General features: G+C 43.5%; 1 protein-coding gene across 13 annotated transcripts in view; it reads right to left on the bottom strand.

Annotated features, from left to right (window-relative positions):
* The window catches only part of LOC306879395 (F-actin-monooxygenase mical2b-like), a 63238-nt gene that overhangs the window by 27551 nt on the left and 20014 nt on the right, over positions 1 to 15673 (bottom strand). For all 13 annotated transcript variants that reach the window (XM_079432301.1, XM_079432308.1, XM_079432307.1 and 10 more), the window contains exons 3-4: positions 3585 to 3792; positions 1325 to 1441 (exon numbers count right to left, since the gene is read on the bottom strand). In XM_079432301.1, coding sequence (XP_079288427.1) covers positions 1325 to 1441; positions 3585 to 3792 — 325 coding nt within the window. The remainder of the gene's footprint in view (positions 1 to 1324; positions 1442 to 3584; positions 3793 to 15673) is intronic.

Genomic DNA, 15673 nt, shown 5'->3' with positions numbered 1-15673 from the left:
AATGTTGTAATAAAGAGACAGCAAAATCAAAAGAACCCAGATCCATCAAGATGAGTATAGATTAACATATCAATACTCAAGTTTATGTGGTGTTTAATAAAACGATGGGATATTAAGTTAATTAAATCAAAGTAGTGGGATATATGGGCATTCTGGTTATAAACAGGCTTAGAAAGCAAACTGAATACCAGTGAAATGTTTGGATACACTTGACTGAATGTATTGAATTACGACATTTTCAATAAAATCTAGTACGCTTAAATGCCTAAGTATTTAGTGGAGCAGATATTAAAGCAATAGCAGCCAAAAAGTGTCTAGCATGCATGTGAACTCTTCCAATAATGGAAAAAATCATCTCACGACGCAGCTCAGGAAGAAATCGCATACTCTCGAGTAGGAACTTATTTTGGATAAATAACTACTTTTCGACTGCTAAAAAAGCATGTTAGTATGAAAGTGTATAGTATGAATGTAATCTAGATGTACTACATTCTCCATGTTGTCATTATCACGTGACCTATTAGTGTTACTTGCGTCACTGCTATTCACAAATCCTCTCCAGTGGCCTCATGGGATAGTAAAGTGTCGATTTTATGCACACTTCAGAATCCCGCTGGAAGTAGTAGGTTTTTGCCTACTCTTTTATGAGTAGTACTGTGAACTCGAACATGCTTCTTTTGTCACATACTGTTTATAGTAGGGAAGTATGCAATTTTAAATGCAACCAATGTCTAGGATCACCAGGGTCCACAAAGGGAATGCTACAAAAAAAAAAAATATTTTTGATTCATTCTGCTTTCTAAACATTAGAGAAAAGCATTAGATCCCAAATTATTTTACTCTCTTTTTTTTAATTATTAAATTATGTTCTGATGAATATAATACACATATTTATAATATTTCTATTTTTATACACACATAACTTTTACAAAGGGAGACCCTCGCAAAAGGCTCATAAAGGTTTAAAACCCATTATCCAAACAAAGGGCAGCTACTTTGAAGAAGCAAATATATTTTGTGATGGCTACATAACCTTATTTTACCATCTGTGTTGTTTTATAGTATTGTTATCTTCTTTTTAGTAGCCAAAAACAGCAAAGCATGGCGCTAGCAACACCAAGGTCATGGGTTCAGTTCCCAGGGAAAGCAAGAACTGATAAAAATGTCAAATGTGTACTTTGAATGCAATGCAAGTCACTTTTGAATAAAAGCATCTGCCAAATGTAAATGTTTACAATTCTAGAAGAAGCAATAATAAACATTGAGTAGGTGTGTCCAAACTTTCGACTGACGTCTAGTCTGCATCTGGGGCTGTCAGTCTCACCCTCATTCTCCTGGTCCTCTGGAGGCTCCACCAGCTTGACGAACTCCACATTTACATGAAACTCCACACCCAGAAGCAGAGCGATCTTCAGGAGCATGAGCTGGAGCTGCCGAATGCCTGCCAAACACAGCCAGAGCAAGAACCATTAGCCTCACAGTCACGCTAACACTGCCTCACTAATAAAAACACCAACCAGTAGAACTAACAGATGTGAGAACAGAAATATCGTCATTAGAGTGGCAGGACTGTATTTTAACTTAGTGCTTCATTTTTTGCATAGTCCATCCAAAAATGGAAATTCTATCATTGTCTCTTTTCCATTCAATGAAAATGGATTGGGACTGGGACTGTTAAGCTTCTAAAAGGACATTAAAACAACATAAAAGTAGAGAGGGAAAGATCAGCCTTTTCTTTTGTATATCTGGATATATATATATATATATATATATATATATATATATACACATACACACACACACATATGGAGGACCAAACCTGCATAAATTAAATATGAATAAATGAATAAATAAATATATTAATGATTAAATAGATAAATAAATGTGATAATAGGAAAATAAATAAATGAATAAACGACTTGATGAAATAAATATGATTAATTTGTAATAAAATAAATTTTTGCCCCCTTAATTTATTTTCTGATTTTATACATTTATGTATTTTTTTTTTAAATGTTTAACTTTTATTTTTTCACTCATTTTTTTATACATTTATTTTTAGATTTATTTATATATTTATGAATTCATTTTTTTAGAATGATTTATTCCCACATGTATTTATTTTTAGATTTATTTATTTATTTTTACTTTTCCGTGTGTAACATGGAAATGAGGAAGGTGGTCCTTGTGTAGCTTCAGTGCATCATTGGTTGAGAGCTCACGCATCGAATCGTCAGGCCAGCTAAGCGATAGAGATGAGAGTTTTCAAAGAAAATGGCGGCAAGTAGTAATTCGTTGTCCAGTTTGCTACGGGATGTGGCAGATCAGCTGGAGAGTTGTAAGTTATTTTCACCTAACGTTATTCGCATTAGTGCCGAAATATTTAAAATAGTTTCCAGAAATAAAAACAGGAAGCTGAAGCTACTTATGTGATCTCCCACAGCATCGTCGACCTCGAGTCTGGAACGTCAGACCCTAAGGTGATGCCACCCAGTTATTAGACTAGAAACCAACCATCCACTGGGTGTCTGACTCTGGGTGAATAAATAAATAAATAAATACATGTGGGAATAAATCATTCTAAAAAGAAAATAATGCATAAATATATAAATAAATGTATAAATAATATAAAAATACATAAAAAAATAATTAGTGAAAAAATTAAAGTAAAAAAAAATGTTTAAAAATGTAATAAATTAAGGGGGGGGGAAATTAAATTTTATTACAAATTAATCATATTTATTTTATCAAGTCATTGATTCATTAATTCATTTTCCTATTATCACATTTATTTATCTATTTATTCATTAATCTATTTATTTATTAATTAATTCATATTTAATTTATGCAGGTTTGGTCCTCCATACACACACACACACACACATATATATACATATATGTTACATAACTCACATCAACAATTATTTATATCTATATATATACATACATATATAATTGCTGATGTGAGGCAATAGCTTGTCTTAATAATTTATTGCTCATTCGATATAAGTAAATGAAAAATATATATAAATTTGAAAATCTGAGTTTACTTGCCCTTTAAGTTAACTGTACTTAAATACTTAATTCAATAGGATTAGCTACAATTATTAAATTAAATTGAGGTTGACAGTTATTTTATTATTATTTATGTATTATAGTTTTTTATTAATATTTTGATTTAGCTTTAAATTTTCCGTTTTCATTCCAGTTAGTAATTTTAGTGCTGTAAATGTATTTAAATAAGTTGTCAACTAAAACATATTTTTATTTCAGCTTTAGTTCAATTAACAAATATGCTTTTAGTTTTAGTTAATTGTAATAACTATAGTGAGTGAATGAGTTTTCTCAAATGATTTGAGTAGACTTTAACCCTCAACTTATTAGAGTTTACAGTGTAGATTTTTGATTGATATATCACTGTAAATAAACACAACAAAGGTAACATATGCTGCATATATATATAAAAAAGAAGGGCTATCAAAAGAATGAGAAGAGGAACTACTGCTAAACAAGGAAGTTATGATAGGTTGCTTATAATATGATTAAATATAACACAGAGAATGAGCAGTTGCTTCAGAACTCACTGATGTGGTCTATTGCTCCAGCACAGAACTTTCCATAGAACTTCTTGGCTCCTAAGGCCCTGAGGTCATGAATGGTGTAGGGCCAGAGATGTAGGACGTTGTTCCTTGAGAATGTATCTCTCTTCTCTATTACTACCACTTTGGCTCCGAGGAAAGCTAACTCGATGGCAGTCCGCAAGCCGCAGGGGCCCCCTCCAATTATCAAGCACTGAAAGTTACAATCAGAAATTCAGAGAAACAGCAGGGTAAGAATTTAACCAAGGTCACTATTTTCGTTTAAAAAACAGAGAACGTACAGAACAAATGGGTGACTTTTGTTTTCATTGCTTTTTAAATTCCACAAATACATATAAAAGAAGGCAATACAGATGTCTAAGACATCGCTTCCTCTCTAGGACCTCTGTGCATTTTATAATACCTTGTGTATTTTTCTTTATTGAAATTCAAGGAGCCTGTTTTACTCTGTGGTGAGCAAACAGTTCATGCCCACTCTTTCAGGAAGTATCCTAGAAAGCAGAAAATCTTAGCAGACAAGCTCAAAGAAAAGGAAGCACTAATGCAAATGTTTATCCAAGAACCACATCCCAAGCAGTGCCAATAACTGGAGGCGTGTGTGTGATTTCATCAGCATTAATTCAGAATTACAGTCCTGTCATTTCAAAGGCATGATTCATGCATCAGGCTTGAAGTCAAGACGTCAGGTTCCAGGACATGTCTGAGAATGCCTGCTGTGGGTATGACTTCATCCTCTCTGGTTTAGTGATGAGAGCTCACTTTTTATGTGGAGAGATGATCTTCCCACAAATCTATTCTTGAGTCACAAAAGAGAGCCACGTATTGGACTCACATCATGCAAAGCTTATTGCTCATTTTCAGCCCAGATGGTACAATGTGACTTTTTTTCTACTTGATCTATTCATTTCCTACCCCTCCTATGATTTCCCACACACATAGCCAACTTCAGGATGGTTAATTGACCTCAAAATAAGGAAGCAGCAGTGAGGGGCAGCTAGCGCTTCCTGTCACATTGTGCATACAGCAAAGACTCTCAGCCTGTGCTGTGATCAATATTGTGATACGCTCAGGTTTCAGCCCCTCCTGATCCTGGATCTTATCATGTTTATCTAAACCTCAATGCCTGTGTGGATAGCTATCCCTGGCACTGTGTCAGTTGTGGCTATTTTCAGATCTCAGCCTGCTAGAAGCACAGATAATTGCATTAAAAGGTCTTCAGCTTACATTAATAAAATATAAGACAGAGACTTAGACATTCTATGCTTAGTCTGTGTTTCAACCCTGTTACTTACAAATATATGTGTGTGTGAATAACAGGGTTGACAGTGCCAGGAATGTGTGTGTACTGTCGAGTACAGTTGATTAATAGTATCAAAAGAAGTTGACAAAATGTTTATTTTAAAGTAACGGGGTTGAATGTTTCAATAGGACTCTGTGTGTGTGTGTGTGTGTGTGTGTGTGTGTGCATGTTTATGTGGTTTATGAAGACACAAATTTGTATAATGACATGGGTATGACAGAGGTATTACAATATGAAGGTGGTTTATGAGGACACTGCCTATGTCCCCGTAATTCAAAAGGCTTAAAAAAAAACATACTAAATGGTGTTTTTTTGAAAATCTAAAAATGCACAAAGTCTCCTGTGAGGGCTAAGTTTAGGTGTAGGGTTGGTGTAGGGCAATAGCACAGTTTGTTCAGCATAAAAACCATTACGCCTATGGAGAGTCCCCATAAACCACAAAAACCAACGTGTGTGTGTGTGTGTTTGAGTAATAGAGTATCAGTTGAAATTGTGTATTTTTAAGTAACAAGAATTCGTATAAATAAAAATGCGATTGTGTATTTGTAAACAACAGGGTTGAAAGTATTAATATAGATGTTAATATTATTTTTAACTGTGTCTATTTTGAGTAACAAGTGTTGAAAAAATCAACAGCAATTGTGTATTTTAAGTAACAAGATTAAATGTATGAGTAGTAATGTTTTTGTGAATTTGTGAGTAACAGTTGAAAGAATCGATAGAAAGTGTATTTGAAGTAACAAGATTGCAGGTATTAACAAAAGTGTGTTTGTGTATTTGTAAATAACAGGGTTGAAAGTCTCAATATTGACTGTGTCTGTTTTATGAGTAACAGAGTTGCAAATATCAACAGCAATTGAGTATTTTATGTAACAAGATTAAAAGTATCAGTAGCAGTGTTTTTGTGCATTTGTGAATAACAGGGTTGAAAGAATCAATAGAACTTGTGTATTTGAAGTAACAAGATTGTTAGTATTAACAGGAGTGTGTTTGTGAGTATCGGTGCTGAAAGTGTCAATAGCAGTGTACAGCAGTAGTGGAGAAAGTATTGCGGTTGGAGGAATGCGTACAGAGAAAACAAGCAAGTATTAAATGCCTGAGGGGAGATCTGTTATTCATCAGTGCTGCAGGTATGAGGCTGGCAGACGCAGGTGGCCGCTGCACTGTCTGGACAGGTCTGTCTCTGCACTGCTGCTTTTGATTACATTAGATGGACCAGTTACCACCAGCACAGACTGACAGGCCAGGTGCACAGTTTCTGTTTGACTTTACCTTAACTAAAAGTCACAGAGAATGAACAAAGACAGCCTATTCAAAAAAGAGACAGAGCCACAAAACCACTCCAGGGAGAAGATTTACCATCCCCACAGGCTAATGAAATGCTCCATCAGTCCAGAGCAGATATGAACACAATGATAACCGGTTTGTTTCTGCTCATCCCCACCCTGAAACCAAGCAGAACAGTAGTCCAGAGGTGAAGTTTCCTGTTGAGTCAGCATGGAGCTGTTTCCTGTCCATCAGTGGGTGCTCCAAATCATGCACTTTTTTTTTTTGGTTGCCCATAGTAAAGACAAAATAACAAATGATGAAAATACGAATACATTTTCTAATGAAATCAGGATTTTCCTAATGAAATCAAATTGAGAGCAAATGGAGACAAACCACCTCCTGTTTGTCTTTTTTTTTTTTTACTTGAGAGAGTTTCAGAATAAATCTCAAGAATTTCTCAAATTGTTGTCAGCTTTGCCAGACCACCAAAGTCTTGAGACACTCGTGTTTTGTGCTGCACTTTTTATAAAACCATTCCTCAGCGCTGCATCTTGCGTTTTTAGGCATGAAGATGCATTGTGTGTGAATGGCCCCTTATTGTAGCTCAATAATCATCATACAAATTTTAGTAGAAAAATCGAAGACAAATATAATACTAAAAATAATTATAACTATGAATATTTATTTTCCTAATCTATAAAAGAACAACCTCGGAGCAAGTAAAATAATATTTTCAGTGTGTCTTCTTTTTCAAATCCAACCAATCACTGTAGAGGCCAACGTCTCCTGTAAAATCCCATCACATCACTGCCACTTCAGGCTGGTTCAGCCTCTTTTATCTCATGGAAAAGTCTGCAGGACAGGAACTGGCAGCATAACCTGCCAGATGAGACTTCCTGGTGAAAGCCACGGTATGTGTTGAACCAACAGTCACTTTACACGAAGCCCAGTGGAACAGAGACCACCTCACTGCAGGACCAATAACTTAAACCCAGACACGCATACTTATCCTGCTTCTAGCACACAATGTGATCACAGTTTGCTTCAGCAGTTTGCTCAATTAGACATCACACCACTAGAGAAAGCTGCTCGATGGACTGAAGCAGACCACCAGGAGAGCAGACCAGATTCACAAGCATTAACGCCTGTATATGAGAATAAAAAAAGGCAGGCGAAATGGCTGATACCTCTAGTGTAATGGAACAAAAGTCCTGGTAATGAGTGTTAGCGTATAATGCCACTGTATGATTTGTTTACATTGCTCAAGTAATCATGAGTCACAAAGTCACAGCTGTAAGCATATGTCTAGCAGACTGCTCAAACATACACAAAGAGAAGAACTTGACATCCCAATGTGGAAAACAGTGCTTCTTCGCATGAGCTCACAGTCTGGGTCAGGAGCTCACACTGCTCAGATTGAGGAACGGCTCCAAGTATTTACCACAAAATCCGGTGGTGAAACCACTACACCACCCCTGAAAAACAGCCCAAAAATTTATGAGAAGAATTTAAAATAACTTTTTATGTCAACTTTATTTAACTGCTACTCAATGTGGGAATCCATTTAAGAGTCATTCTGTGAAACAGATCAAGTGTTAATAAAACTGCCATTAAAAAACACTAATATATATTTGGAAATACACTTTGGTGGCAGTTTTTTTTTTAAAGAAATTAATGCTTTTATTTAATAAGTATGCAACTGATCAAATATGATAGTCATTACTTTTACATTATTGCAAAAGATTTCTATTTCAAATAAATGCTCACCAAAAAAAAAAATCGGAGTTTCCTGAAAGTTTTAACAAAAAAATATTACTCAACACAACTGTTTTTAACATTAATAATAAGGAGAAATGTTTCTGCACACCACATCATCATACAAGGATGATTTCTGAAGAATCTTGTGCTATTGAAGGCTGGAGTAATGATGCTAAAAATTCAGCTTTGCCACCACAGGAATTAAATTACATTTTAAATAATATTGTTTTATAATATTTCACAATATTACAGTTTTTACTGTATTTTGATCGAATAAATGCAGCCTTGGTGAGCAGAAGAGTGTTATTATTGCTTCAAAAATATAATAATTAAAAAAAATTATGTGAGAAAAAAAGACATGAAACTAGCACTGCTAGCATTGTGTATAATCAGAATCAACTATTCCTGAAACCTGTGTAGTAGTCACTAGAAATAATTTACATATGTTATTAAGATTGATACAGGATATCACTGCCTGAATTACAAAAGCACTCACTGGCTGTGTTTAAATTATTTTAGCATATTTTGTTTGCAGTGAATGTCTACACTTTTAGATTAAGCCTCTGAGTTCTCTGCAATGGTAATAAAGCCAGTATAAAACAATAAAATAGGCAGTTGAGCTCTCCTGCTTGCTGATAAAGAGAGAATGAGCTCATATCCTGGACAGGCTATGAATCTGGCAGACAGTTGGAGGCTGGTGAGCAGTGATATCGTGTCAGTCTTCCTAAACCACACCTTTTTTCCCCAACTCAACTCAAGTCACAACAGGATGAAGGTGCAGATGGTCTGTTATTCATCAGGATGTTAAAACACTTTTCCGATGCCTGTTTAATGTGCAGAATTAACTAAGTAAGCCGTTTGAAGGTTGGCTTCCAGATGAGAGAAGACACTCTCTGTTGCTTTCAAAACATTGCTTTGTCTGTTTCAGCAATTCACAAAGTCAGCCTCTGACTCAACCAATGGCGTGAGTTTGAGATGCGACAAGCTGTTTGTCTGATGAATAGCGATGGACTAGTATGGGTCCAATGCTTAAATACAAGTAATTAAATACTCCTATGAACCACTTGCAGTTACAGCATGCCTGGCTTGTCTGAACCAGTGCCATTAGACAACACTGTTCTGGCTTTGATTAAAGTGTGCAGAACAGCCCTTCGCCAGGACTACTGTATATAATTAGCATCTTTATTACAAAGAAGTAAATTACACTCTAAAAGTGCTGCATAATTACACTCCACATCAGAAACGTTAGTGGGTCGTTCATTGCACGTATGAAGTGAACTTGCTAAATTATGCTCTCTTTGAAACACTTCAAACACTCACTAACAATAAGCTGAGCTTGATTCCATGCAGCCTTTCAAAGTGTGTGTGTGTGCGTGTGAAGGGAGAAGTTCTCATAATGAACAAGACAAGACTTTGATCCTTTAAAATAATCAGATCTGCTGAGGGATGCTGTCTCTGGGCCCTTCAAAGGCCCTTTGAGACAGGTTGTGGAAATGTACAGGAATTTGTATGATTTTACGATATATAAGCTTAAGTGTCAGGTACATTTTGTGCATGAAACATATGAAAAATTATCTGCAGCTATGCATAGGGATATTGTGACTCAAGTTAAAAGGATAGTTCTCCCAAAAATAAATTCTGCATTTATTCACCCTCATGTCATTCCAAAGACGTCTTCAGAAAAATAAATCCATCCATCCATCCAGGCATCCATATTTTTAATATTTTCTCCTTATTTTTGTCTATCCATCGAAAGTCAACACAACCAAACTTCAAAAACAAAATAAAGACATTGTAAAAGTAATCCAGTCACACTTTATTTTAAGGTTAAATTCTCGTTATTAACAAACCATTAACTCTGACTTTTGCCACAATAAACTCATAATATGCTGCTTCTTAATAGTTAGTAAGGTAGTTGTTAAGTTTAGGTGTTGAGTAGGATGTAGAATATGGTCATGCAGAATATGTGCTTTATAAGTACTAATAAAGATTCAAGATTCAAGATTCAAGATTTTTATTCGTCACATACACAATTATACAGAGTATAACCAGCAGTGAAATGTAAGTCAGGTCCGCTCCAAGGACAGTGCAATTGTGTAGACAAATATTAAGAAAAAGAAAAGTAAAAAAAAAAAAAAAGAATAAAATAAAAGATAAAAAAAATATATAAATATAAATGTGCAGGTCAGTATGTTGTTGACATAAATAGTACTATAACAGGAATTTGCAAAAGAATGTGCAAAAAAGTTGTACAGGGTATTTAAATAGCAGCATATGAGGTAGAAAAAATTATGAATAGCTTATTGATATAGTTATGTTAACATGGAGTCAAGTGATGTTATGACACAGAGTTAGAGTTTAGGAGCCTGATGGCCTGGGGGAAGAAGCTCCTCCTAAGTCTCTCAGTTTTTGCCATCAGGCTACGGAAGCGCTTACCAGATGGAAGCAAAGTGAATAGACGGTTGCCAGGGGGATTTGAGTCCTTGATAATTTTGACAGCTCTACTTTTGCAGCGTTTGAGGTAGATGTCCTGCACAGAAGGGAGAGCAGACCCTGAGATGCGCTCAGCTAAGTGCACAACTCTCTGTAGTGCCAGAACCACAGTATCATCAGCAAATTTGATAATAGATGTGGAGCTGTGAGAGGACATGCAGTCATGCGTGTAGAGAGAGTAGAGCAGGGGACTCAGGACACAGCCCTGTGGGGCTCCTATGTTCAGAGTGATGGAGTTTGAGGTGAACTGGCCAACTTTCACCACTTGAGGTCTGCCGGTGAGGAAGTCTTGAATCCAGTCACAGAGTGAGGAGTTTACGCCGAGGTCAGTGAGTTTAGAAGCCAACTTGATGGGGACTATAGTGTTGAAAGCTGAGCTATAGTCAATGAATTACATAATTCCCATTGCTGCTGTCCAAGTGTGTGAGGGAAGAGTGGAGGACGTGAGAGATGGCATCGTCAGTAGATCTGTTTGGGCGATAGGCAAACTGAAGAGGGTCCAAAGTATCAGGGATGGAGGAGCAGATGTGGCAAAAAGTCTCTCAAAAACCTTCATGACTATAGATGTGAGGGCAACTGGGCGATAGTCATTCAGGCAAGAGGGTTTATTGTTCTTAGGCACAGGGATTATTACGGATTTTTTAAATGAGGTGGGAACCACGGAGGTAGCAAGGGACTCATTAAAGATAGACGTTGTGACATGAGTCCCGAGCACATATCAGCGTCGCCCTGGAAACAGAGGAGAAACACCTGTTCCCAATCACCGCGGGCTGGTCGGGCACAGCTGACGCCACTTCGGCGAGGGATACAAAAGCCGCCTCGCCGAAGGACAGTTGAGCCATGACTCCTGAGCGAAGCCAACTAACCTTTGTCTCTTTTTCTTGTGCCAAGCAGACACCAGCGCCTGACCGACCAGCCCCGGGATTGGAGCACGAGCACGACGCACGGAGCACCCACACCGGGGAGAGGAACGATCACAGAGCACCGACTGCAGCACTAAAGACACGTTGGCACTTCCCCACACAAGGAAACACCAATAAAATACACCCTCCGGGGTTTCTGTTAACCCTCAACCCCTCGTGTGATTCTTCAGCCCGCTACACTGGTGGAGAATGCGGGCAGATCGCTGAAGGATCACCGAGCCCCACTGCACCTGAAGTTAATTTTTCTCTTTCCTCCATTTTTTGTGTGTGTTTTCAGGCGACGCCTCCTCCCCAGCCATGGAAGATCTACTGAAACACCTCACCGAAATCAGCATCCGCCAGCAGCAAATTGTAGAACACATGGCCGCTCGACAGGGGGAAACCGAGCGAGAGGTGGCCGCTCTCCGCATAGCCGCCGCGGCACGGGTTCCGCTGCCAGACCCCCGCGCCCAAGCCGCCCAGCTCCTGCCGAAGATGACGGCCCACGACGGCGCCGAAGACTATCTTCGGATGTTCGAGGCCATCGCGGTCTGGGAGGACTGGCCACGAGAGGACTGGGCACGGGTCCTTGCCCCACTGCTGACGGGTGAGCCGCAACGGGCGTATTTTTCTCTTTCTCCCCTCCAGGTTGATTCCTACGACGCACTGAAGAGGAAATTCTCGGCCGGGTTGGGCTGTCCCCGATTGCGGCCGCCCAGCGCTTCCACACCTGGGAATACAGCTACCAAAAACCCGCCCGTGCCCAGGCCGCCGAGCTCACGCGGCTCTCCCAACACTGGCTTCTCGTGGGGAATCCCACCGCCGCCCAGGTGGCCGAACGCGTCGCCGTGGATCGGCTCCTCCGCGCCCTACCTCGCGCGCTTCGGCAGGCAGCTGGCATGCGGAACCCGCAGACCATAGGGGAGCTGGTCGAGGCCATCGAGCTGGCGGAAACAGCACTGCAACGGGAGGCTGGGGAGCGAGCGCCGCCTGTACCCCGGAGGGTGTACCAGGAGCGACGCACGCCGGAGGGCACCCAGCGCACGGTCAGCAAGCCGGCGGTTCCCGGTGCCCAGGATGAGCCTATGCCGACGGAACCACCTCACTCGCCCCCACGGGCCTGGCTGGCAGGTTGCCTCGTGCATCAAGAACCACCGCGGGAGGGCCTGCAAGCACGCGTGAAGATCAACGGGAGGCACTATCAGGCCCTCCTCGACTCGGGCAGCGCCGTCAGCCTGGTTCAACCCTCGGTGCTACCCCCGAAGGTGAAGCCAAGATCCCGTCTCCCCATCACTTGCGTCCATGGAGACACGCGGGAGGTCCCGGCGCAAAGAGTCACCATCGCGGCCAGCCCAGGCGCCTGGCCCGTCAAAGTGGGCATCCTGGCGGACCTCCCGGTTCCAGTATTACTCGGCCGAGACTGGCCCGGGTTTGACCGGCTGTTCGTCGCCGCCTCGCAACCTGCCAGCCCCACCGGGAACCGCCGAAGGAGGAAGCCCAGCCGTCATCCCCGCCGACGTCCGGCCCTACTGGCGACGGACAGCGCCCGAGACGGTGAGTCCCCCTCCCAGTCTGCTAACCTATTCTTTGATGTGTTCCAACAGGTGAAGGGGGGGGTACCTTCGCAAAGGAGCAGCTTGGGGATGACCGGCTGAAGCATTGTTGGACCCAGGTGAGGGTCCTCGAGGGGAAGGATACCCAACCACCACCGCACCCAACTCCCCACTTTGAGGTCCAAAATGGCTTGCTGTACTGTGTCGCACAGCGGAGAGGGCAGGAGGTAAAACTTCTGGTCGTAACACGGACCAAGACGGAAGTGATCATGGAGTTGGCGCACGCCCATCCGATGGCTGGCCACCTGGGCACGCAGAATACCATCAGCCGGATCAGAGACCGCTTCCACTGGCCTGGACTCGACGCAGACGTAAAGCGGTTCTGCCAAGCGTGCCCAGTGTGCCAGCGGACGTCACCCCGCGCTCCTCCTCCCACTCCGCTCATTCCTCTGCCCATAATCGAGGTGCCCTTCGAGCGGATAGGAATGGATCTGGTGGGACCGCTGCCTAAGTCTTCCCGGGGCCACGAACACATCCTTGTCATCGTGGATTATGCGACCCGCTACCCCGAAGCCATTCCCCTTCGTAAGGCCACCTCGAAGGCAATCGCCCAAGAGCTCTTCCTGCTTTGTAGCCGGGTCGGCATACCCAAGGAGATTTTGACCGACCAGGGCACCCCCTTTATGTCCCGGACGATGACCGACCTGTGCCGCCTACTACAGGTGAAACAACTGCGCACCACTGTCTACCATCCGCAGACCGATGGGCTGGTCGAGAGGTTCAACCAGACGTTGAAGCAGATGCTCCGTCGAGTGGCTGCTGAGGACCGGCGTGACTGGGACCAGATGCTGCCTTACATCCTCTTTGGAATCCGAGAAGTGCCCCAAGCATCCACCGGCTTCACCCCCTTTGAGCTCCTCTTCGGGCGCCAGCCCCGCGGCCTTCTCGATGTGGCCAAAGAAGCCTGGGAACAGCAGCCCACCGCCCTTCGGTCTACGATCGAACACGTCCGGGACATGAGGGAGAGAATCGAGCGGGTCATGCCACTGGTAAGGGAGCACCTTGTCAAGGCCCAAGAAGCTCAGCAACGCCACTACAACCGGGCGGCCCAACCACGGGAGTTCCAGCCCAGAGACCGAGTCCTGGTCCTAATCCCGACGGCAGCTTGCAAGTTCCTGGCCCAGTGGCGGGGCCCATACACTATCACAGAACGAGTGGGTCCCGTCACGTATCGAGTCCGACAACCGGGGAGGCGGAAAGCAGAACAGCTGTATCATATCAACCTCCTGAAACGGTGGGTAGGGACTGGGACCCAACTAGCCGCCCTGGCCACTAATGATCCCGTGGTTGTCGATGTCAGCTCCCAACTATCGGCCGCCCAGAAGACTGAGCTTCAACACCTGGTCGGTCAATTCTCGGATGTGTTCTCCCCTCGCCCTGGGCGGACCAACGTTGTCCAACATGACGTCCGCACCCCACCTGGAGTCATCGTCAGGCAGCGTCCCTACCGGATCCCTGAGGCTCGGAGACATGCCATCGAGGAGGAGGTACAGGAGATGTTGAAGTTGGGGGTGATTGAGCCCTCCCGCAGCCCCTGGTCCAGCCCCATAGTGATGGTCCCGAAACCAGACGGCACCCTCCGGTTTTGTAACGACTTTCGCCGGCTCAATCAGGTTTCCGAGTTCGACGGTTACCCCATGCCCCGGGTAGACGAGCTACTCGATCGCTTGGGGAGGGCCCGGTTCATCTCCACCTTAGACCTGACAAAGGGATATTGGCAAGTCCCCCTCTCGAACCCGGCCAAGCCGAAGACCGCCTTCTCTACCCCAAGTGGCCACTGGCAGTACCGGGTTCTCCCCTTCGGGCTTCACGGGGCACCCGCGACGTTCCAGCGGATGATGGACATCCTACTCCGGCCCCATCAGGAGTACGCGGCAGCCTACCTGGACGACGTGGTAATCCACTCGGAGACCTGAGAGGACCACCTAGAGCGGCTACGGAGGGTGCTGTTGGAGCTGCGGAGAGCTGGGCTGACCGCCAACCCCAGAAAATGTCACCTGGCTCTCCCCGAAGCCAAGTACCTGGGCTTCCAAGTCGGCCGGGGCCTCATCCGGCCGCAGGAAAAGAAGGTGACGGCGATCCTTTCGGCTCCACGACCCACCACTAAGACCCAGGTACGAGCCTTTTTGGGGTTGGCGGGGGTACTATCGTTGCTTTATCCCCAACTTCTCCTCCTTAGCAACACCGCTGACAGACCTGACCAAGAAGGGACAGCCGGAGAAGGTACACTGGGGACCTCCAGAGGAAGCAGCATTCCAGCAGGTCAAGAAGGCGCTGACCACGGAACCCGTGCTGCGCGCGCCCGACTTTAACTGTCCCTTCTTGTTGCAGACGGATGCCTCCGACACCGGGTTGGGAGCCGTTCTTTCCCAGGTCCTGAACGGTGAGGAACACCCGGTGATTTACATCAGCCGAAAGCTGTCCCCGACGGAACAACGATACGCCGCGGTGGAGAAGGAAGCGTTGGCCGTCAAGTGGGCAGTCCTGGAGCTAAGGTATTACCTCCTGGGCAGAAAGTTTACATTGATCACCGATCATGCCCCCCTGCAGTGGATGGCCCAGGCAAAGAACACCAACGCCCGGGTGACACGTTGGTTCCTAGCGCTCCAGGACTTCCACTTCGACGTGCGACATCGGGCCGGGACAGCCAACGCCAACGCTGACGGACTCTCGCGGATGTGGGCAGCTTTCGCAGGTCTGTCAGTTTGTACCCCTCCCCCACACCCCACCTCCCCCCTA

Source organism: Barbus barbus, assembly GCF_936440315.1.
Source record: "Barbus barbus genome assembly, chromosome: 2".
Classification (NCBI taxonomy): domain Eukaryota; kingdom Metazoa; phylum Chordata; class Actinopteri; order Cypriniformes; family Cyprinidae; genus Barbus; species Barbus barbus.
Note: the sequence above shows the minus strand (reverse complement) of the source record. Positions and strands in the feature narration are given on the sequence as shown.